At 40.3% G+C, this 24,604-nt stretch overlaps 1 protein-coding gene across 2 annotated transcripts in view; it reads left to right on the top strand.

Moving 5' to 3' along the window:
• Nucleotides 1–4,599: 4,599 nt before the first annotated feature.
• The window catches only part of fancl (FA complementation group L), a 42,867-nt gene continuing 22,862 nt past the window's right edge, over nucleotides 4,600–24,604 (top strand). For both annotated transcript variants that reach the window (XM_084947893.1, XM_084947892.1), the window contains exons 1-7: nucleotides 4,600–5,475; nucleotides 5,988–6,046; nucleotides 8,430–8,490; nucleotides 8,924–8,980; nucleotides 9,258–9,355; nucleotides 18,007–18,103; nucleotides 20,560–20,628. In XM_084947893.1, coding sequence (XP_084804019.1) covers nucleotides 5,389–5,475; nucleotides 5,988–6,046; nucleotides 8,430–8,490; nucleotides 8,924–8,980; nucleotides 9,258–9,355; nucleotides 18,007–18,103; nucleotides 20,560–20,628 — 528 coding nt within the window. In that variant the 5' untranslated portion in view covers nucleotides 4,600–5,388. The remainder of the gene's footprint in view (nucleotides 5,476–5,987; nucleotides 6,047–8,429; nucleotides 8,491–8,923; nucleotides 8,981–9,257; nucleotides 9,356–18,006; nucleotides 18,104–20,559; nucleotides 20,629–24,604) is intronic.

Below are 24,604 nucleotides of genomic sequence, written 5' to 3'. Positions count from 1 at the left end.
CCTCAGAAATCACAAGATAACAGCACGTCAGATTAGAGCCCAGTTAAATGCCACACAGACTTCCAGTAGCACATCTCTAAATCAGCTGTTCAGAGGAGACTTTATGGTCAAATAGCTGCTGCGCCATGGCCTGGCCTCCACAGTCACCTGACCTAAACCCAATCAAGATGGTTTGGGATGAGATGGACCGTAGGGTGAAGGCAAAAGGGTCAACAAGGGCTCAGCATGGGAACTCCTTTAAGACTGTTGGAAAACCATTTGAGGCAACTACCTCATGAAGTTCATTGATAGGATGCCAAGAGTGTGCAAAGCACTAATCAAATCAAAGATATAAAAAAATATAAGACATGTTTTGAGTAATTTTACACTTTTTTGTATACTAGAGCAGATACTAAGCCATAGCTATCTGTTGGTCATGTGTCGATCAAAGTAGCCATGCGGCCACGTTATTAAAGAACCCCCCCCCAAAAAAAATAAAAAATAAAAAAATTAGTCACTATGAGAGGTAAAGTATTCACCAAAAAAAACATTTTAATAGAACAATTTAGATCCACTCTCAAGTGGCCATTGGAGTAACTGTAGTTTTTAGGACTTGGCTGCATTTCTCAGTCCCACAGCATTGCCTCTATTTTATTTTTAGTTGTCTTCCTTTTCCATGTCTTTCCTTTGAATGCGTCTTATGTTATCTGCATTGATTGTCCATCTTTCATGGTACTTCCTGTTTTGTTTTGAAGGTCAGGCTTTCTGTGTTTTTACTCCCCTATGTTGCTCTTGTTAGTTTCTGACTAAGTTTGTCTGTTCTTTGTTACTCTTCTTTCTTTGGTGTGTTTTTTTTTGTCTGCATCTGTACAATACAATAAAATACCAGAGAGTATATATAACACCAGGATGTACTGACTTCCACAGTTGAAAATTTGAGTCATTTTAACTGTGCATTTTAAGCTTCTTGATCTGAAAAATGATGCCAATGTGAGGTGCCTCCAGTCACTGGTGTGTGACCTTTGTGGTTCCAAATAGACTTTCATTGGATAGGACTCTGAGGGAAAATAGAGCTGTTAAAATGGCTAGCAAGTTAGCCTTTAGCTTCACAGTCAGATCCACCCCTTGCTTATCACCTCTGTTTCCAAAATACCAAAATACTGACATCTAAAATACTTAGCTTGGAGTAGAGCAGGGCGATATGACCAAAAATATTTATCACGATATACATTTGAAAATCTGCGATAACGATATAACTGACGATATAATTGACACTAGACAAAATACTTTACAACTCCACAACTTTATTAGTGCAAAAAAAAAACCATCAATGTATTTTCACTTAAACAAAGCAGCTGTTTTTTTTATGTGCATTACAGTTATATAAAAATGTAACAGTGCAAATGCAAATTCCTCGCTGACAGTTTAACCAAAAGGCATTTCCAGTGGAAATTGGCCGACATATCCTGAGCACAACCATGTATAATATCCACAAAACTTAAAAAGAGGTTATACACACACAATACGGTAATATTATGTTGAAGCACAGTACGTATCACTCCGCGAGGCTCCTGCCTACGATAGCCGTAATGCTCCAACAATCCATCAAGCGGTGTGGGTTTGTAGTTTAGCAAAGTCGTACTAAAACATTTGACAGATTTTCGAGGTCAGTAAACACAACCAGAATTCATACATAAGGCACAGGGATTATAAAAGACACTGTCGATTTTCAGAAAAATCAAAGGATTGATTTTAAGTGTGCCGTATTTTCCAAAAAACACGGTAATAACGACGGCCCGCTAGCATGCTCTACCAAAAATAATGCTTTGTTGTGTATCTGACGGTTGAAAGCTAAACCAGTTCCACACCACTGAAGTTGCAGCATTTTTACAAACCAATTCTGGTTCATCCGTTTCATTCAACGATCCGCTTTCGCCCTCCTCATTCTCCGTCGCCGCCGGCACGCTTTTTCTGCCATGTGTGTATGAAAACAAAGGCACGGCGCATGCGCGTTTTACCCATATTCTATTGCGATATTTCATTTTCTTATCGTTGCCCAACATTATACCGGTATTACCGTGAACGGTATGATATGGCCCAGCCCTAGCTTGGAGTTTACAAACCAGCGGGTAATGGTAAAAGGACTGGTTCTTATGTAGCACTTTTTTTCTCTGCTTTTGAGCTACTACAGCCCACCAACCTTCATCTGTTGTTCTACAAGCTATTGACTTCACAGGACTACATAGAGTCCTATGAAAACTTTATTTTTCACATAATTGTATCTAGTAATTAGCAATAATAAACTAATAGCATACCAAGAAAACATTAGTAACTGATTCACTAAAACTGAAGCACAAATTTCTTGAATGGGCTTTAAGACACAGCAAGCCATATTTTTGACAGATAATTACATTATAAAAGCTCCACAGCAGGAAGATCCATTTCAGTGGCTGTAATTAGCAGATCTGAAGCAAAGAAGAAAATGAGGAGGTAAAGCTGACTGTGTGAAAATACCTGTCAATCAAATAGGCACGTATCCAGAATGATGGATTAAAAAAAAGAAATTGTATCCCTATAGAGTTGTTATGAAGTGGTGAATATCCATAGTCTAAAACAGATTTTTCTACCAGGCTATAAAATATACTTTTTAATATTGTATTATTTGACACTCCGCTCCTGAATCTAAATCTGTAATTGGTCTTAGTGATGAGGGGGTTCGGGCATATGCAGAACAGCAATGAGGACAGTGCATCAACTTGGTATATTCCACACTTGATGGCATCTTGTGCGATTGCCTTGGAGTAGGCCTCCGGTGTAGTCTTCCACAGTCTCAATGAGTTGCTAATAAATGTTAGCACACTATCAACCTTGTACAGTGTCAAGCACTCCCGTATCCATGATTGGTCTGCCTGGTCTTAGAGATCTCGTGTACTGCTCTGTCAACCTGCTTTGGTCCTCTGGTGTTATTTCCAAAGATTTTTTTAAACTGTGCTTACGTATTGACACCTGTGCCTACTCACCATGGTGTTTCATAATGCCTGAGTGTCCCTTAAAGGGATTTTTTTATGATGGGTCTGGATGGATCAGTCTGGATGAGTACCTCATTGGGTGCTGTTAGGTTCTTCAGCCAGTAGGTGCAGATGATGTCAGGTCATTGTGCTGTTCAGCTCTTCATTTTGGAAACTTCTTGGATGTCTTCCTTTGTGATGTTGACTGGCTATGCTCTGGGAGACTGCTGTGGTCTGCTCTTAGGTCCACTAGGCACTTGGCAGTGGTGTCAACTCTTTCTCTTAGACTCTTAGATTTTTGTCCAGCATTATTAAGTTTCAGTGTTGGGTGGGTTTGCCCTTGTGCTACTGTTCCCTTGTAGATAAGAATACGTCCTAGATGGATCTTTGGAGAACAGACCATGTATTCTCCTGGCCTCTGTGTTTCTGGTATATCGCTTCAGTTTAGTGGCAAGAGTTATGAGCCTTTGTTTGGCAGCTTGTAAAATGTCAGTAATCAACATCTCGTTGTATCTCTTTTTCATCCAGGACCTGTCTCTCATGACACTTTTGTGTATGAATAAGTATGAAAAAAACTGTTATGAATAAGTGTGGAATATGTGTGGCCAAATGGCTGTAAAGTGAGAGAAGGTGACCTACCAGGAGGCAGAACAGCAGTTATAGGGGATAGCTACAAGTGTCTGGGTATTCCACAGGTCAACTAGAACCATGATAAAGATGCACAAAGGTCAGCCACAGCCAAATACATTCCAGAAAATAAGACAGGTGCTGAGAAGTCAGCTGAATTGTTGGAATTAAATCCAAGCCATCAATACATATGCCCTTCTGATCATCAGATGCTCAGCTGGAATAATAAATTGGCCACAGAAGTAGACACATGCCACTGATGTCAAGACACAATGCACGGTGTCCATCTGAAGTCCAGCACTTTTTCTATGGTTCTTTGAGCAACATAGAGCGATGGAGGGCAAGGAGAAGTGCAGGTCAGAGTCACAATCCAGGATGAAACACAGAGCATCTGCCAAATAGGGATGGCTATCGTTTAGGTTTTATCCAATACTGGTGCCAAACCGGTACTTTTGAAACTGAGAATCTGAGCATAGCAGTACAAGAACAAACCCTAAGCACCAGATCCATAGAGACAGTGCAGAGGAACATCTGGGCCACATATGGACTAGAAGTCCCCAAGTCCTAATGGGAGACACCACCACAAGTGGTTAAGAACAACAGGGACAGGTTCTAGACCAGGGGTGTTGGACTCCAGTCCTTGAGGGCCGGTATCCTGAAACATCCTTTACATGTGTCCCTGCTGCAACACACCTGAATAAAAATTTGTAGGTCATTAGCAAGTCTTGACTACATGCAGAGGTGGCAACTGCTAACCCTACTCAAGTAAAATTAAATAAAAGGTAAATAAAAGTACTTCTAAAACTGCTTTTATTGCACCATGTTCATTCACTCTTGAGCTGCTGTAACATGAATCACCTCAGCATGCAGTTCACTTCTGTGGACCTACTAAATTTTATTCAGGTGTGTTGCAGAAGGGAGACATGTAAAGTTTCAGGACATCGGCCCTCGAGGACTGGAGTTTGACACCTGTATTCTAGGCCATCCAATCACATGTAGTGGCGGTTGACAAAGTAGTGATAGATATGACAATCCCAGTGGAAAGCAACTACTGGAAGAAGGAGCACACAAAATAGAGAAGCATCATGGGGTGAAAAAACAACAGTGGAAGGATAAGTCAAAAGTGGTCTCAGTGGTAATAGGAGCATTAGGAGTTGTTACCCCAAAAGTGGAAGAATGGCTTTACCAAATTCCAGGCACAATTTCGGAGGGCTCTGTCCACAAGAGCGTAGTCCTAGAAACAGGACCCTCAAATTCAAGGCTGTCTGGTAGAAGACCTGAGCTTGAGAAACACACCAACCCTCAGGGGATGAGAGCAAGATTATATATAAAATAAAAAATTATGTTTCTGTCAATTAGACGCAATTACATAATGGGCAATAATGTCGGTAATTTTCAGTAATTTCAACAGTTAAACCTTCCGTACAGACCGGCAGTTAATCAGTAAAATCATCAACACACTAACGTTTAAACGTCACACCAACGACTGTCAAGAAACTTCAGAATTACGATACTTTTTGTAAGTCTTTGAAAGCAACTGGATGACGTCGACTGTTTGGGATTTAATGGCGGGATGCAGGGGTTGCGATTGATTCTCCTGTCAACGCACCTCTTGCTAATTCTACGTTTAACAGCTTTAACTTGAATTTCTCAGGTTTGGTTCAAGTCAGCGACTAATCAGAAAGTGCCAGTCTCTACGGTCCAACTCAAGCTAGGAAGTAGCCACCCTGCTTTGCGAGCGGAAACTTAGGCGTAAAAGGTCATAGAAAGTTTTATGGAGAAATCACTGGTAAACGATAACCCGTTGCTTGTACCTTTCAACAAGCAGCAGACAGTCTACGATGGATTTATCACTGTTCAGGTAAAATGATGCGTTTGTGTGTTGTTTTTTGTTGGACGTATGTCAGTGTCATATTGAAAAAAACGATTAATTTAAAGATTTTTTGCTTTGGATGCAAATACTTGTCTGGAAACCATATATTTAGACATTAACTGATTTATAGAAACTTCTGGTAAATTCGTCCTGTTTCTTTAAGCAGCTTACATTAGTATCGGTAGCAGAACCGTAATTGTATTAGCGCATGAAACGACTTCATAAGCTGGTATATAATCTTGAAAGCAGTTACTTACTACGAGTGTCATGCCGTATTAAAGCGATGAAAAAAAGTTGAAAACGTGGTATAAAGTAAATTTCTATTATTTATGTGTCTCTTGAAACACCCAAAGAAACGTAATATTATCCAATTCCTTAACGAAGGTTGGTCGGTCACGTGTTCTTCATTAGCGCGTTAGTTGTAGAAGGTATTAACCTCTGTAGTACACTGATCGCAGAGCTAGTAATCTGATAATGCTTTGTCTGGTCTTCCCCCCCAGGAAAGAGACTTCAGGATGAGAATAGTACTCCCACCAGATCGACAGCTCAAGGAGGCCAAGTACAAGCATCCCCTTGCATTCTCTGTCCAAATGTTTTAAATGTGATACGGGATAAGGTCTAATAAGGGAGTTGTAATAAAGTGCTGCTATAATGTAGTAGTTAACAGATTTGCTTAGTAAACTAAAAGCTGATTCCAGCCAAAGACTCAAAGAACCTTTGGGGTTGCATCAGGAAGGGCATGCTGGGTAAAACTGTGCCAAACAGAAATACCTTAAAAATATATAATTTTCATGAAAATGACTTATAAAAGCTTTAAAATCATTAGCTTTTCTTATGAGACATAAAGGGTCAAATTCCAGTGTGCTTTTACATCAGTGCTTCCAAAGAATAAAAAGAAAATAAGATTTATATGAAATGGCTTAACTTTCCCACATGTAGTTATGACCAACATCATCAAGCAAAGGCTCTTTTCAGGCAGAATCAACTTCATTATAAGGAAGTAACAGTATTTTAGTGTATCTTAATTTGTGAGAGCTAACTTAACAGTATTGTTTAGTAACAACATTAAACTGCGTTGTTTGGTTCCTAAGACATATCCTCAGCTTTCTGCTGCTTCCCCTTAAACCAAAACTGAATTTCTGTTGCTGCTATTTCTCCTGATTCGCGTCTGTCCCTGCTCAATTTTACGCCCCACAGGTTATTAATTATAAGACTGTGGTCTGTCTTGTGTATTCCATTCAGTTTTATTGATATAGCACCAATTTACAACAACAGCCACCTCTGGGCACTTTATATTATAGACCTTACAATAATAAAAAGAAAACACCAAAAATCAGATGGTGACAGCGGGGAGAAAGAACTCCCTTTTAAAAGTAAGAAGCCTCCAACAGTACCAGGCTCAGGGAGGGGGAGCTGATATACAGAGTATCTTGAACCAAAACATTCTACAGGGTGCGCCATTTATATGGATACACCATAATAACATGGGAATGGTTGGTGATATTAAAGTCCTGTTTGTGGCACATTAGTATATGTGAGGGGGCAAACTCCTCAAGATGGGTGGTGACCAATGGTGTGCTTGGTTTCAACGTAACTTTATTCTTTCATGAGATATTTACAAGTTTCTTTGTTCACAGCCATTGACATGTCGAAGAGGCTAACACGTGAGGAGCGGATCGAAATTGTGTTGATATCTGGTGAACGCAGTAACCGGGTCATTGCAGCAGATTTCAATCCAACACTGAACCAGTTTCACGAAACTTAGCAAGCAGTTTGCTAACTGTAGCATGGGAGATGGGTGGTCTCGTAGGGTGTCTTGCAATAAGTTTGATGTGTCACATGGCCGCCTTCCTATTGAAAAGAACAAAAGTTGTATCCAAGATGGCCGATTTCTAAATGGCCACCATGGTCACCACCCATCTTGAGGAGTTTGCCCCCTCACATATACTAATGTGCCACAAACAGGACTTTAATATCACCAACCATTCCCATGTTATTACGGTGTATCCATATTAATGGCCCACCCTGTACTTTTAGCCACAAGTAAGTCTGCAGTGTGAGAGTGAAGTTATCTGTTGATATAATATGATATTATATGGTCTTTAAGATATAACAGAGCGTGATTTTTCTGGACTTTATATGCAAGGAGGAGGATTTTAAATTCAGTGCTGGATTTAACAGGGAACCGATGAAGGTTTAGGGGAAATCGGATCTCTGCGTCATGTACATTTGCTGTATGTATTCGTATGATTGCATCTCACCCTATCCTGAGCATCTTAAGGATTCACTAGATTTCTAAATGTTGTCTATGGTCTTCCTCTTCCTCATACATTTCAACTCCACATTTGGCATCCTTTGTCCAGTCTACATACAGTTACTAGCTTTGTTAAATAAAATGTAACAACAAATACATGCAGAGTTATAAATTTACTGAATTGGTATTTAAGTAAAATAATTCATGACAACAAGATGGAAATTCTTGTTCTGGACACCTTCTCTACTTTTAAGATTAGGCTTAAAACTTTCCTTTTTGATAAAGCATATAGTTAGGGCTGGATCGGGTGACCCTGAATCCTTCCTTAGTTACTCTGCAATAGGTGTAGGCTGCTCCGATCAGTGTTTCTTCTTTACTTACCTGTTTTTCACTTTCTATGTGTTTATACACCCCTATGCAATCACTCGTTAGTTATTATATTTTCTGGTTTATAAAAAACATAAGGCACCACTAAAAAAGCATTTTGACCTTTAATCAAGGTTAAATTATGGCCTGCACTAACAGGAAAATGTATGGATTACTCTTAGGGTAAGGTAACTTGGCCAATCAGCGATACGTGTGTACGCACCATTGAAAGCACATTTTGAGCCAGAAAAGATGTTCTTGAAACTTGTGCCTGGCCACAGAAGATGTCCTCAGTAACCCATTCACAACTTTGTCCTTACAGGCTGCACTGCTGCTGGCAGTTGAAGCACCTGTTGCGTGGATATGAGCGCATAGTGAAGCAGGTAAATGTGCCGCATGTTGGTATTTAGTGATATGTTGTCTCAGTCTATGAGAGCACGCTGTTTTGTGCTGCGTGCTTTGTATTTGGCTCCTTTGTGTCGCTCCTGCTCCCTCTGTCACCCATCAGGCTCGCCTCACTCACAGGCAGAGAAAAAATATTTTTCACTGTTTAATTAACATCGCCTGGAAAATGTCCCTATTTGTTATGTGGCCCCTCAGGGTTATTTGGATGAGATTGATATTTCACCCCGGGCTGCAAAGTTCATTATTTTCACAGCCTTTAAGCTATCATTAATTATTAAAGCTGGTGGCAGCCCCCATTAATCACAAACACTGTTTGATTTGAATGGCTGGCTAGAGGAAAAAAATAGACACTGTCACTTCATTATCCCTCCATTCAAGGATGTCTTTTCTCTCGTGTTTGACTCCTTACAGAGGCTGCAGCAGTCGGCTGATCTTGTCGGTTTCATTCTGGAGCTGAAGACTGTCTTGGTAAGGAGGAGAATGACATGGCGGCTCGCACGGTCACTTTGACATTGTAGCTTCATGAATAGCAACTAAATGGGAACCTCCAGGCATTATCAATAGCCTTGCTTGAGAGGCATATGCATGTGCATGTGTATTTTGTGCCATAAAAATAAAGAAAACAGTCATCACGGCCCTGATTCATCTTGCTCTGTAGAAAGATTGCTCCTGAGAGTAAGTTGTGATATGATGTGCATAGTAATCTGGGCTTAAAATAAGAAGAGCTCTGTGTGTGTTGTTGCAGGAAGTGGTGCTGAAGAGCCGCCCCGAGTGCCGCTCCATCCCGCCTCCGCAGTATTACTCTCAGCTCATCTCTGAGATGGAGACCGTCGGGTGGGACAAGTAAGTGGGCCTGCAAGAGTACCAACACATGCTCCGGAACCAGGGCTTTATTGGCGCGTCAGTCATTAAGCTGTGAAATGTCTGTCAGCATGTTTGCCAGCTCTGAACGGCACTTTTACTGGTGGTTTTGTCTGAGTCGCAGCTTAGGTTTGTGTCTGCTGATTATAGGACACCACAACATCATACAACAGCATTCATCTCAAGGCACTTTATAATGTAAGGTAAAGACCCTTCATTATTGGACAGAAAACCCCAAGAGTCAGACAATCCCCTGTGAGCAGCACTTGGAGACGGAAGTATTTCCTTTCAATAGGCAGAAATCTCTGACAGAAGCAGGCTCTGAAATTATCTGCTTAGGCAACAACACTGATCGTGTTATTACAATGCAGTCCTCTGGAAATATCCTACAGGCCTGCTTATGGTGCATGCTACTGTTTGTAGGGGGAAAATACTTTACTTGCCAAGAATGTTGTGACAAACGGATAACAGAGTTACCTTTTTTCAGTGGAATGAAAGATTATCTATACTTACCTGGCCCTATGTGGAAAACAATAAAACCTAATAACTGATTGCTGTTCTTGGTAACAAAAGTGGCACAATCAGACATTTTTGCTCTTTTCTGAGTTAGTCTGAGATGGACCTGCTGTTTGTTTTGTTTGTTTTGTCCTCCTGGATCAGTGCTTTTGAATTTCAGAGCTCAAACTGAAGGCTGGACATTCTCCTTCAAGATTTTCTGGTACTGACTAGAATTCATGGTTCCCTCAGTTATGGCAACTCATCCAAGTCCTGAAGCAGCAAAATAGCGCCAGACCATCATACTACCACCACCATGTTTGACTGTTGATATGATGTTCTGTTTTTTACACTAGATATAACATAGCCTTCCAGAAAGTTCAGATTTTGTCTGGTCAGTCCACACGACATTTCCCCCAAAGTCTTGGGGATCATCAAAATATTGTTTGGCAAATGAGAAACTTTGTGTTCCTTTTAGTCAGCAGTGGTTTGTGCCTTGGTACTCTCCCAAGGATGCCATTTTTGACCTTTCTCTTTCTTATTGTTAAATTATGAACACTGAACTTAACATAGGCAGTGAGGCCTGAAGTTCTTTAGATGTTGTTCTGGGTTCTTTTGTGTTCTTTTGTCTCCTGGATGAGTCGTCAATGCTCTCTTGGAGTAATTTTGGTAGACTGGCCATTGCTGTGAAGGTTCACCGGTGTTCCATGGTTTGCTGGAGGCCCAAATCCTTTAACCTCCTAAGACCCGAACTCTTCCACAGCATGTATTTTTAATTTCTCTTTGATATTTGGGCTGATTGGGGCCTGATAAATGTAAAAACAAAGAATTAGCAGATTTTTTTTTTTTTACCTAATTTTAGTTTCTAAGAAAAATGAGAGCCATATATGAGGATATTCATTTAAAATTTTGATAGAACAGTAGCAGTATAATGTCCTCGTAAGTGGATATCAGGCCCTTGTAGAGCAAAATTGAGTATTTTGGTCTAAATAACCCAAAATGTGATGTCCACATATGTGGACGCCAGGTCCTAGGAGGTTAAATTGGCTTTGTAACCCTTTCCAGACCAACGGAGGTCAATGACTTTGTTTCCCCGTTTCTTTAGATCCTGGCATGTGTTTCTTTGTGAGATGTTTTAGTCTGCTTCACTTTATCGGACAGTTTTTATTTAAGCGATTTCTTGATTCAACAGGTCTGGCAGTAATCAGGCCTGGGTGTAGCAAGTGGAAGTGAACTCAGCTTTCCAAAAAGTGTGGTTAATCACTGTTAATTCATCATTTAACAATGGTGGGGAAATTACTTTTTCCACACAGGGCCAGTTAGGTTTGGATAGCTGTTTTTCTTTTCCTGTAATAATCACGTAAAACTGCATTTTGTATTTTTCTTACTTTATCTTTGACTAATATAATTTGTTTGATCTGAAAGATTGAAGTGAAAGAAATGTGCAAAAAAACTAAGGAACTAGGAAGAGGCAAAATACTTTTTCATTGCACTGCAACTGTTTTCTTACCAAGACATCACGCCTTTACATGTCACTGTTACCTCTCATCTGTGTATATTCTAATAGTTAGTATGCGTTTCTTCATACTCGCTGAAACAATTATCATTCTTTCTCATATCTTAAAATTTAGAAGAAACTGACATTTAGTTAGTTGTTACCTCATCATCAGTCTAACCAGAACCAGCCAGTTACTGTAGTTACACGTTCTTACAAGTTTAAAAAGGCGTACTTTATTAAAGCAATGAAAATGAGTCTAATCCAAATAAGCACTTGCTGTGAAATGCATCCAGCCTTATGGTCAGGCTCAGCTTCTCTCTCTGATCGCCCGCTCTCTGTCTCGCACAGACTTTTGCACAGCACAAAGAGGTTTGTGGTTTATGAATTTTATGGTTTATTTATTGGCTATTTTTACTGCACACTGTCCTCCCATGACTTATAGGTTTATTAATTACTTAACAGTTGTTTTCACAAGCAGTCTTAGTCGTAGAAGCACTGCAGTCACACCGCCTCATTTAATGGAACCATTCCTGGACCCACATCTAAAAGTGGTTCAGGGCACTGTATGCTTAAGTGTGCCCTGTGAGTTTATGCAGTGGTCCCGCTAGTCTGAGGAGAACTGGATTTTGGAGGTCAGGCTTGCTCAGGCACAGTCATGTTCATACGCTGGGAGTAAACCCTCTGACACTTTTAGCATTTGCAATCAGGATGACCTCCATGAGATTGATCAGATAATGTTATGGAAGTCTGTAGGTGCATGTGGTGATCCTAAAGCTGTGGGTGTGATCATCAAGTTAAAATAGTGCAGATTCAATCCCCACGCAATGTTGAAATTAGCTTTGAGAATATCAAGCCATAATCAAACAAGTTATTTTCTCTTAATGAACAATGTAGTAACATGGTTCCATTCCCCACTTACATGGTCCCAGGATACTGTGGTAGTAATTTGCCTGTGGAATTGCTTGCTGATGGAGCTCCACGTATCAACTCGGTGGCTCTCCTGTTCCTCTGTCAAAGCTTTGATATATGTATTTTTAGTTTTCTGTGTTTTCCCCAGGGGCAGGATTAACTTATTGTGGTGCATATATGAGCAGAAACCCCCACTGCTTTAAAAGGCTGTATAGAGCACCCCCCCCCTTTCTTCAGCAGCGTAAACTGATTGGAGAGCCTACAACAACACAGTTCTACATTAACAAATGGCTCTTAATGACTTCCTTATTTTTAGTTATTGAGTTATAGTTAAATCCAGGTCACATTTAATAACACTCAGCCCACGTGCGCTGACGGGTCTGGCTAATACCGTTTTCTCCGCTCATCAGGAGAGAACGAGGAGGAGGAGGAGGTGGCGGCGGCGGTTAGGAGAAAGATATCTATTCTCCCCCAGCTCGGATTAAGCCTTGACTACTACACTCATTTTCTACTTTCCTATTAATGACCGGAGCTACAATTATGATATTAGCGAAATGCAAATGGCTCTAATTGAAGACTCTCAGGTTTTAATAGGAGTGGGGGGGGTGAAGGTATGCTTTATGCTGAAATGGGACCAACATCATTTTCAGTGTCGTGTTACGGTTAGGAGGCATTATACACAGTGGGCCTCAATCTCCAAAGCACTCGAGATTCGCTTAGCGTCTTAATTGGTACGGGCCGTGCTAATAGCCACCAGGGGTTTTCAGCTGTAATTCTGTCTGCTGATTGGGCCAGGTAAGTGAGCAGCTCTGTCTCTCTCCATGTGTCTCCATTTGTGCATTTTGAGAGTGTGGTCATCTTAATTGGCTGGAGATGGCAAACCATGTGTTAATTAATGGAAAATGAGGTCAAGTAGGTCAGCTGCCATCACTCGGAGGCCTCGAAACGTGGCCCTAGAAGCTGCAGGGCTCATTATGGGCACAGCTGGCACTCGATGTTCACAGCCTCTTGGTGGATGTGCAGAGCGCCGTCTCTTCTTATCTCAGTATTATCGTGCGGTCCCACTGCGTTGCTGCTCTTCTGAGGCCAGATACATCGGCAAGCTTCTGATGGGCTGGAGCTGGGGGGGGGCGCACGGTTTCATCTCTGTTTTTGTTACATTATCAGGCCAGCTAATAAAGTGCATGTAAAATCCTGTTCTGTAAAATTACACAATGTTGTTATCTGGGGTTGCTGTAAGTAATGAGAATGTCCTGAATAGCACAGTTAAAGTGTAAAGCAGGTAGTGGCTTCTATCTTATTAAAGTTGGTGTATTTATTATTATTAGTAGTATTTATTTATTTTTGCACGGCTTACATCGTTCTCTATCCATTCTTGTGCATGCCATCGTTTTGCATGTGTGTTTCTGATGCAGTGCACACAAGCATTACATATGTGTTGATCTCACCATTCATGAATCACTTTGTCAACACGCACTCCCATATTTAAAAAAAAAATAAAAAATCAGACACATGCGCACACACTGATGTGCGTGGTGTGCGCTGTCTGGAAGTGTGGAGTTGCAAATGGGATGCTCTCATCAGTCTTCCCAGCAGGACATCTGACTGTCACGCTGTTTCCATCATGGCCAAGTAGGGGCGGCAGCTAGTCCCTGCTATACGGGGTGTGAAACCCCAGAGGAGAGGAGCTGGAAATGTGTTTTAGCAATGCACCAATGATTTTTTTTCTCCCTCCTGATATTCTTTGTCAAGAAACCAAAATTACAAGTTCTTTTTCTTATACTGTATACTGGTCAGATTTGTTCTGTCTAGATCAGGGGTGTCAAACTCAAATACACAGTGGGCCAAAATTCAAAACTGGAACAAAGTCGTGGGCTAACGTTAATATTTATTGAAATATATTTATTCCTCTAGATATAAGAATGAATCTTTTCTCATGGACTCAAACACGTTTTGCTGAAAAACGGAATATGGAACAAGCAAAGCTTAATACTAAACAATATATATATTAGCTGTATAATACCAGTAGCCCAGCTCTAATAGTAATTTGGTATGGCTTTGCGGGCCAAATGTAATTAGGCCAAATTTGGCCCGTGGGCCAGAGTTTGACACCTATGGTCTAGATTATCTCTGTACATTCTGCCAGATTTATACAGCAAAAGTCAACTTTAGCAATAATCTTTGATGTTTTTTGAATTTCTGTTTTACAGCTTAAATATCCAATGGCAAATTTGCTGCTGTGCCAGCCTTACTTCTTTCTCATAACTCTTTGCATGCACCACATCAGAGAAAACATACTTCAGTGGTTTCTCATGAATACTATGTACTTGCATTGCACACTACTAGAACTTGTGAAGAAGTAGATTTTGAAGTAGAGTGGTTTGCCAACATTCTTGAATAAGCATTAAATTAAAAAACAAACACAAACAGATATTTAGTAGTTAAGTATTTCTTGCTTTAATTTTTTTTTCCTCTGTCTTTAAAAATTGTATAGTGTGATATTCCAAAGTTCTTCTTTGGATGTTAGCTGCGTTCAACACTATTGCACAAATGTTGAGGTTCTACCTTTGGGGAGGCCAGACTGATGTTTTTCTATCCAGGTGTGCTTTTGCTGTGTGCTTTGGATTGTGGTCTGCTGCCAAACATGTGCTCTGTAGATTGTATTGCATTGTGGATCAAAATCTGACATTACTTTTCTGGGTTATTCCATCGGATAATTCCAGCAGTTTTGACAACATTCCCAGACCACTGCCTGAAATGTAGTTCCACACCATGACACAGCCTGTTTTAGAGGCTGCAGACACTCACAGTTGTACCTCTTCTGACCTCCTCCCCATAACCTGATAGTGATTTGAACCAGAAATGTCAAATTTGGATTCATAACTCCATACGACCTGTCACCACTCGTTTCCAGTTTAGTTCTTTTGTAATTCGGTACACAGTCAGCCTTTTTTTCTTTGTCCCTTCTTTAAGAACTGCTACTTGACCGAGTGAAGGTTCAGTAAATAGTAGATGGATAAACAGAAGGGCCAGATGTGTCTGTCAGGTCCTGTATCAGGTCTCTGCTGGTAGGTTTATTTTTTGTTTCTTAAGGATATGACTTTCAGATGCTGTTCATCTATTGTTTTAGGACTGCTGCGTAATTCATTTTTATTTTATTTTATCCCTGGATGTACCATTTTTCTTGTACTTGAATGATTCCTAGTTCAGTGGTCAGGTACTTGGCTAAAAATGGGTGAAAAAGCAGCCAAAGACTGGAGGACTCAAGGTGACTTAAAAAAAACATGGCTGGCATTTTGTGAGATATTAAAAAAAAGGAAGGCTGACCAAGACTTTTGCACAGTACTGTAGATGTAGATAGTTGTACAGGTAAAACAATAAAATGTAAAAGATTCATTTTAATTCAAGGTGCCTATAATGGTTGTTATGTTGAGTTCCATCAAGCCTGAGGACTGAGAGCTGTAGAAAGGGATCGATCGTGGGTTACTCTGATATCAAAAGTAAAAACATTGAGAGGTTTTCCTTTTTCACAGACGGTCATTCTTTTGTTCATGCCTTCTGTAACTCACTGGAACTTGATTTTAATGATTCCACTTGTTATCCATTGAATTGTTCTTTCGGACACCGGTCACTTTCATCACCTGAATAGGTTTGGTAACTTGTCATTATTGTGTCTTTATTGCTGTGAGCAGCAATCGGTATTTTATGACTGTCCTTTTGGTAAAAGTGCAGGATATGAAATAGTCAGAGTAGTGCCTTTTCAAGAAATTCAATACTTTGGCTAGATTGTTTCAGCAGGTAGCACCAATTTTTGGTTCACACAAAACCAAAATTGTGGCTTTGTCAGACTAGCTCGATGGTGACATTGTGTGCCTGTATGCATAGATGTTAGTGAGCATATTGCAATAAAGCACGGACGCCCTACTCCGGCGTTTGATTGAAAGTGAGTGAGCAAGCAGACGCTTTTATGAGTCGGGCCCATCGGACACCGTCTCCCATCATTCCATCACTTCCCTAAGTGTGTGTGTGTGCGCGCGTGTCATTCCCTGAGCACAATGTTCACATCAGTCCTCTCTAACACACTCCATAAATCCTCAGCTGATATACAGCCATGTCAGCCTCAGCATAGAGCGCCCGTCGTAATGTACTGTAAATCTGGAGGAGGACTGTTCAAATCCTTTGTCTCGGATCAGTCTTTTATCTTTGGGTCTCAGTAGACTGGAGTTGGTCTGGCGAGGGGGAGGAACTGACTCCTTTACAGTGTGCTGGAGCAGCAGAAGGAGCAGTAAATCTGACAGCAGTGTTGGCGAATGCTCCAGCCACATCAGTGTTGTGTCCTTAACCTCAATAGGTTATAATTAGCTCAGGGAGGAGAAGGTCTGATTTACAAGTTGATTCAGGCTGAAAAACATCTCAGCCTAAGGTCATCCAGAGACGCATTGTTTTCTGAGAGCTTCCTCCCACTGCTGTAACTGCTAAAGCCACGCTAATGTTAGCGTCATGTTATTCCTCTGGACAAACTGGTGTTGGCTGAGGTTTGTTTCTGTCAGCTAATGAACTCAAAGAATTTTTATTAACATTATTCATATAATAACTAAAACATTAATTAATAAATGTTGTCTCTGTCTTAATTACCTGCATATTTTTATTAAATACTAAAGTATATACGAACATTATTAACTTTATTTATGGGATAATTACTATAAATTATTCGTTCAATAAAAATAATGTGTTCGTGCATAAGACTGAGAATGTGCAACATAATTGTTATGTAATGTATTTTTTGTCTTGTATGTTTCTTTTTAGCTCACTAACCTACTGCTAATATAAAACTACCTTCTTTGCTAACGCTGGTTGATAGGTGGGTCTGGGACTAGCAGGACTCAGCTAAATTTCATTCTTTTTTTTTTTACTTTATTTTTGGGAACTTTTACAAAGAGAAAATAAAATGACAAAAAATAATGGAAATGGCCATCAGTTGCATTTTAAGATTCATCCCATGTCAAAGATACCATCAGAAACCATGAATGGATGGATCATATACCTGTGCAAAAGGGGTCACAGTTCATTTTTGCCCACCATCTATTTTGTCTTCCTTGTTTTGTTTTTTTTTAATACCCAGAAGTTCCTCATAAATCATATCCATAGATGGAATTCTCCAAGAGGCAGGGAGACCCAATATTCTTATCCAGCAGATGCAGTTACCAGGTTCTGTGCTGAAACAAACTGTGTTTCGTTTGTTTTTACTGGCAAAAACCCACCAGACAGACAGGTTTTGCCAAGCTAGTGGCACTTAAAAAATTATTTTCATTCTGTATTTAGTGGTTAATACAAATATATGTGAACATCATTATGGTAAGATGACTAGTCAACTGTTTATTAACAGGGTGAATTGGCAAAATAACTTACAGGATGGCACACTAAGGTATGGGCCAGGACTTTATGTGTCATGTCAGGTTACTGTGGCCACAGTTTGCTGCAGAGGACCACAGATTAGCAGAAAATGATCCATAGTTGTAGGCCATGACTCCAGAGTTGCAGTCTGATGTAATGTCACTGTGTTGGTACCCAGAGTGATAAATCTCAAGGTAGAGTTTATGTCTCAATATTGCTCTCTGCAGCTGTGATTAATGACGGATGATGGCTGCTGTCAGGTTACAGTGTTGCGTGTGCCCTTCTCTATGAATAGAGGTTGATTTATGGCGTGTGCTTTGTGCGTGTCCATCTTCAGGCTGCTCTTCATTGACACCGAGTTCCGAATGTTGAGACTGAAAGCGGAGGACTCCGCTGGAAGGCAGCACATCCTCACTGTTAAACTCAAGTCTAAGGTAAGGCGCACTCTCATTGTGCACACTGAGAAACACACAGTTTACCGTAAGGACTGGATCATTTTCCACACTAAAAAAATTATTCATCATCAAATGGAATACTCTACAACTTGATGTTGACCTACAGCCAATCCAAATCCAAACAGGCCAACTTCACCAAATGCATGTGGGGTTGTTCACTTTGCTGATGGCAAATCAGTGATTTACATCTGTGCCCCTAAATCTGGGTCAAACTGGAGAGGGTGTGGAGAGACACGATAACCCGCTGTGACTGAGACGTAGCACAGATAAAATATCTCCACATAACCCCAGCGTGATGGAAAACCTTCTTCTATGCATAGAGAAAATCAGTACACCCACACTCATCTGCATAGCTGCTGTCTCTGCTCTGCTATTGAAAGAGATACACAAAACCTCTGCCCAGTGTAGGTTAACCTAAACGCAGGCTGTGGAAGGCTGTGGCTGTGGAATTTCCATATAAAACGACACTTAATGACATTTCGTTACAGGTACATGTGATGATTCTGGTTGATTGTAAGCTTTACAGTAGTAAGGCTGCATTCTTGATTTCTGATCATGGAAATGTTCTTTTCGTTTCACTTGTAGCTTCCTGTGATTGACTCTGAGTTTGCTGTGACTGCTCGAGCAGAAAAGCCTCACTATCTGAAAGCATGATTTGTGATATCTTAGTCCCAGACTAATGAACTACTTGCAGAAATGAGACGTGCAGTTCTCCTCTGCTCGTCCAGTAAGATTGATCTTTCTGGTAAAGTTGGTGAGATCTGGTTTTAAAACGCTAAACTTTTAAAAAAACAAGTTGAACTTTGAAAAATAATGAGACAATTTATTTTTCAAATCAGGATAAAGGATAAATTTAAATGTCATCATGCATCGCTAAAGTGTAAATTTAAACGAGCGCTGCATAGGTTGCATCTGTAAATTAATTAAAGTCAGCACAGTGCTGCTCACTAGTGTAGGGTTGGGCAATATGTAAAAATTTTCCAACCAGAAATCGTCAGTCCAACAATCATAGATGGCCGATATATTCGTGGATGCGCAGACTTTTTGATGGGCAGAGCAATGTAATCATGCACGGACTGATTTGCTTGTTCACAACACAGAAGTCCAAACATGGACGAACTAATCCCCCCCCCCCCCCCCCCCCCCCCCCCCCACACACACACACACACACACACACACACAAAAAGAAGCTGTCAGCATTAACGCGGCTTAAACGTGGTCATCACAATTAACGCGGTTAAAATTTTTAATGCGCTCAAACCATCTGGAGCGCAGAATGAACAAACTTTGGACAAACTGCCCGAAAAACGTTGACAGAGACGTTTCAAGGATTTTGACTCAGTCCGCGCTCCAGATGGGTTAATTGTAAATCGCGTTAACAATTAATCCATGTCAGTATGTCATCGGTTCAGTGATGACGGCACGTTAACGCTGACAGCACTAAAAAATATAAAGTCGCCAATTTGGGATTTCTTTGGCTTTAAACCAGATGAAAGAGGTAAACCTAAGGATGCAACCAAAGCGGTGTGCCACTTGTGCAGACGCAGATTTTGTTTTTGCTTTACATTACAATTTATAATTCAGACACTGGCAACAAAAAATATTTCATCCTTTAAAAACAGGTTACATAATGCATACTTGAAGAAGTGAGCTCTGCAGCTCATTTTCCACACATAGAATAAGGGTTGTTTTTGTTATTTTAATTGTTTAATTTTGAGATTTTGACAGCAGAATTACTTAAAACTTTTCAAGTGAATGTTTTACTTTTTGTAAGTCAGAGTGGGGAAGCATATTCTGGGCATGGTGGGTGGATATCATGGTGAGCTGGTGCTTAGCTAAGCCCAGATGACATCCACCAGGGACAAAGGAGGGTGGTGGTACCCCACTCTGTGCCCACCTGCCTACCTGGCCCTCCTCAACTTTTTGGCACTGTAAAAAAACAGCTCCAAGTCCTCCCTGTGTTCCAGCTGCCTCCGCCAAATCCAGCGCCAGGTCATCCCTCACCAGGCACAGCCAGGGAGGAGGCAGCACTGGCACGGACGCATGGAGGCTTGGAAGGCAGGGGAGTGAGAGAGGATGAGGACAGAGTAGTATGATGCTGAAGGTGAACAGGGAAAAAAAAAGAGCTGCTCATATATATTGACCAAAATGTATTTTTCAGCTCTTTAGAAAGTTGAGCCAATAAAGTCTTAGTAACAAGACTGTTTTAAATAAATACAGGGTGGCTGTTAATGTTAATTATAAGAGGCTATTGACCTATTATAGCAGACTTTCCTAGCATGTTGAGAAATCCCAGTTTAAGCCTAATTGCTAAACTATGATGCCCAACTTCCTGATGCACATTTTTTAATCAGAATTCGGAGATCACTTTGCTTTTTTATTTAAATGAAGTCTTAATATATGCCACAGTTTTACCCCATCTTCTTAACACACAGCATCCTGCAGAGACTCCTGAATGCTCAGCTGACCTGCCAGTGCCACTAGCTATAAACTGGACAGCACAGGTAAGTGAATATACACAGCTGCACACACTGTCTGTCTAAAGAGGTTTTACTTCTGTTCAGTGAATGTCAAATGCTACTAGGTTGCTATATGTCACACTTTCGACCTTTGTTTCAGAAACATATCATCTAGAAGATTTAACTCACAAAAAATATCTGACACATCAAAAAAAAAAAAAAACTCCCAATATTTTAAATGTATGAAGTCAGTGAAAGCTGACTTAAAAAGCAATACCGCAAGAATTCATACTGACATCAGATTAAACCTTAAAATGCTAGTTTGAGGGTCAAATATTAAAGTTTGTTTTAAAATAAAAACCCATCTTAAATGAATTCTCAATACATTTCACACATTCTAACATTCTCGTGATTTCAGGCAAGATGAACTAGGATTAAATCTCTGCTAAGGATACACCATAATGCATTAAAAATGTTTGATTAAACTTCAGGGTGTAATGTTGTTGTTTTTTTGTTTTTTTTAATTTCATGCTTTTTATTTAATTTTAGTATAATTTATCCACCCATTCTTACTTTGTGGCAAAAGATCTTGAAGTTTGCAGTTCATTATGACAGATTCTAAAATTACTGAAGATTTACATTCACAGTAAAAGATGGTGAAATCCCAGACTACTGCGCACCCACTACTGGATTAGAATAAACGTGCGGATGACACATCCCCAATTTTTTTTCATGTAAAAAATAATTCTAATAAAACCCAGGAACTGTGTAACGTCTGTAAATGTGCACAGATAAATTAAGCCAGTCAAACTCAATGTGCAAACACTAAGGCTACGTTCACACTGCAGGCGAAAGCGCATCAAATCCGATTTTTTTTTTTGACCCTATGCGACCCATATCTGATCATGGTATCACAGTGTGAACGGCACAAATCCGATATTTTCAAATCCGATCTGGGTCACTTTCGTATGTGGTACTGAATCCGATACATATCCAATGTTTTAGAAAGCGACTGCTGTTTGAATGGTCATGTCGCATTAAATCCGTCTTTTACGTCACTGACACAAGACAGGCACTAATTATCAGCTCCGGAGAAGCGCCCGAGAAGACATCGCGAACGCTTCCTGGCCATCCCGTGTAGATGTCAGTGAAACTGTTGGGAAGACAACGTTGGAGAAACGTGAACATTTTATTTGTACTGTATAATCTGCAGATTCTGACAGAAATCTGCAGCTATCCTTTGAAGCACCGCTCCTCTCTTAAACAGCAATAAGGATAATTATAAGGTTATTTACATTATTATGTAAATAACAAAATAACTTAAAGCAAAAATTGGGAAACGTAAAGTCCGAAGTCTTTATATTAACGGCCATCTGTCAAACAATACTGTTTGCTCTGGGTCTAAACAGAGCGCGTTGTGTGTGAAGTCTTCTTTTGCGCATGCGGGCCGCTTTGAGCGTTCACACTAGAGAGCGTTTGCTGTCGCATTTTATTTGTAGTGTGAACAAGCAGACAAAAAAATCGGATTTGATCAAAAAATCGGAATTGAGCAATAAGACCTGCAGTGTGAACGTAGCCTAAGTAATATGCCCTATTTATTAAACCAATGTATAACTAACTGTTAAAAATGAATATAAAAAAAACAACCAAGTGAACTTTCTTCGGATTTTGCTGCCCCCTCATTGTTATGCTTTCTAAAACTCAAGTGCAGTATTATTCGTGCATGAATCCATATAACAGTCACATTTAGTTTTACGATAGTAAGGTTTCGCTGACAGTGGACTGAGCATGCACTTGTAGAAGTAGTGCTGGAACCGTGAACCAGGCATTAAAGCCTGTAACAAACATCCAGTTGTTTTTATATTTTAAAAACAGTTTTTCACAAGATGCAGTCCTGAGGAAAAACTAAGCACACCTTTACTGCTTTCATAGAAATTAAGAGGGTGAGTAGCAGCCAGGTGTTTCTAATCAATGCTCAATTAATTGATCATCAGCAAGTATTGGCCACCTTTATAGAAACAGAACTTTTGATACATTCGTGATCTTCCCAGGATTTACCTGAAAGTCACATCAGGCAGTGGTCAGAGAAATTGTAAAAACAAAACTCGAGATAGACCTCAGACTCTGAGGCCTCATTTAACGTGTTAAAATTAATGACAGTACTGTTAGGAAAAGTCAGAACAAGATTGGCTTGTTGGGAGGGTTGCCAAGAGAACTCTTTTCTAATTCTTTGTAAAATAAATTCTTTGTAAAAAAAACAAACAAAAAAACCCCAAAACAAATAAACAATAACCCTAAGCAACATTGCTTAGGGTTGCAAATTTGCATCTGAACAAAGTAGAGACCTCTGAAACAGTGGTCTCTGGACATTGGAAGACATTAAAGAGGAGATGTTTGTTCATAATGCACAGCGCCATGTTTGTGCTCATATGCTGTTTGGTTTTGGTGGTGGTTGAGTAGTTGATGATTTGGGTTCATTTTGCAGCCACTGCACCTGAGCACCTTCTCATTTTTGAGTAAATTATGAACTGTATATCTCTAAGGATTTTAGATTCAAATGTGTGACTGACAGCTAAAGTTTGGCTAAGATTCAGTCATGCAACAGGGAAATGATCCCAAACACAGCAGTACATCTACAACAGAATGGCTGAAGAAGAAAAGTATCAAGCTGTTGCAATGATTTTGCAATGGTGAAAGTCCAGACTTACACTCAACTTATCTTAAAGGAGTCGTGCATTCATATCCACAAACCTCCATGAACTGAAGAAATGCGGTAAGCATAAGTAGGACAAAATTATTTTACAGCAATGTGAGAGGTTGATAAAGTCATACAGAAAATGTTAATGCTGCTTTACCCTGTCGAGGATACTTGGGTGCATGGGAGTTTGTCCAAGCAGTCTACATGTGTTTGGTGTACAACCATTGCAAGAGCTTGGGCCACATAGCCACAATAAGTTGGACTTGTTCCCGGTCGGTGTTAGACTCCACCAGGGCTCCCCTTTGTCACCGATTCTGTTGATAATTTTTATGGAAGCAAAGCTCTTGATTTACCGGTTGATGTATGTGGAAATGAGCTTTCTCCAAAGGGTGGCTGACCTCTCCCTTAGAGATGAGGTGAGGAAGTTGGGCCATCCGAGAGGGGCTCAGGATAGACATCGATAGGAGCCAGTTGAGGTGGTTCCGGCATGTAACAAGGATGCCCCTGGGCGCGGTATTCTGGGCATTTCACACTGGGAGAAGGGCCCTGGAGCAAACCCAGGACACGTGTGAGAGATTATATCTCTCGGCTGGCCTGGGAATGCCTTGGTGCCCCCCTGGATAAACTGGAGGAGGTGGCCGTTGAGAAGGAGGTTTGGGCTTCTGTTCTTAGACTGCTGTCCCCACGACCCGCCCCAGAAAAAATGGATGGATTGATGAATCGATATTGGTATTAAATTGGTTCTATTAGCTATTGAATTATGTGGTCTACTTAGTTTTTTACAGGGATGCATAGAGTCCTGTGAATAACTTATGTGACTGTGTAATGTCACAAGAATCGGGCTTTTACATGGCGTGTGTGTGTGTGTCAGTGTTTTTGTAATTGATATTTTAGAAATTCTTTATTGTTGTCAGAGTTTTGTACTGTAATGTATTGAGGCTCTCGGAGACTCAAACTCTGATTAAGGACTACACTGATCCACTTGACTCATCTTCGGCTGCATATTGCATAATTTGACAAAACACATCTCCACCTGCTCTATTAAGACATTTTCTTTCAGCCCCTCAAATTTAGTCCACTATAATTGGCATAAAAGTGCTTTGATGTAAAACCAGCTGTGGACTCTTTGTATTTCTTTGGCTCCTCATTATTGTTGTTTGCCGTCTTTCTTCTTTCACTCTGGTGCTGCTTTTTATCTCCGTCACTGCCTCGGAGTCGGATGTTGCTCATTCTCTCCTTCTCACTCACACACACACACACACACACGTTTTGATTTATGTATTTATTTTTACGCAAACAGTCACTTAATCCATCGTTAAAAAA

Source organism: Perissodus microlepis, chromosome 13 (assembly GCF_051167445.1).
Source record: "Perissodus microlepis isolate ML-2025 ecotype Zambia chromosome 13, ASM5116744v1, whole genome shotgun sequence".
Classification (NCBI taxonomy): Eukaryota; Metazoa; Chordata; class Actinopteri; order Cichliformes; family Cichlidae; genus Perissodus; species Perissodus microlepis.
Note: the sequence above shows the minus strand (reverse complement) of the source record. Positions and strands in the feature narration are given on the sequence as shown.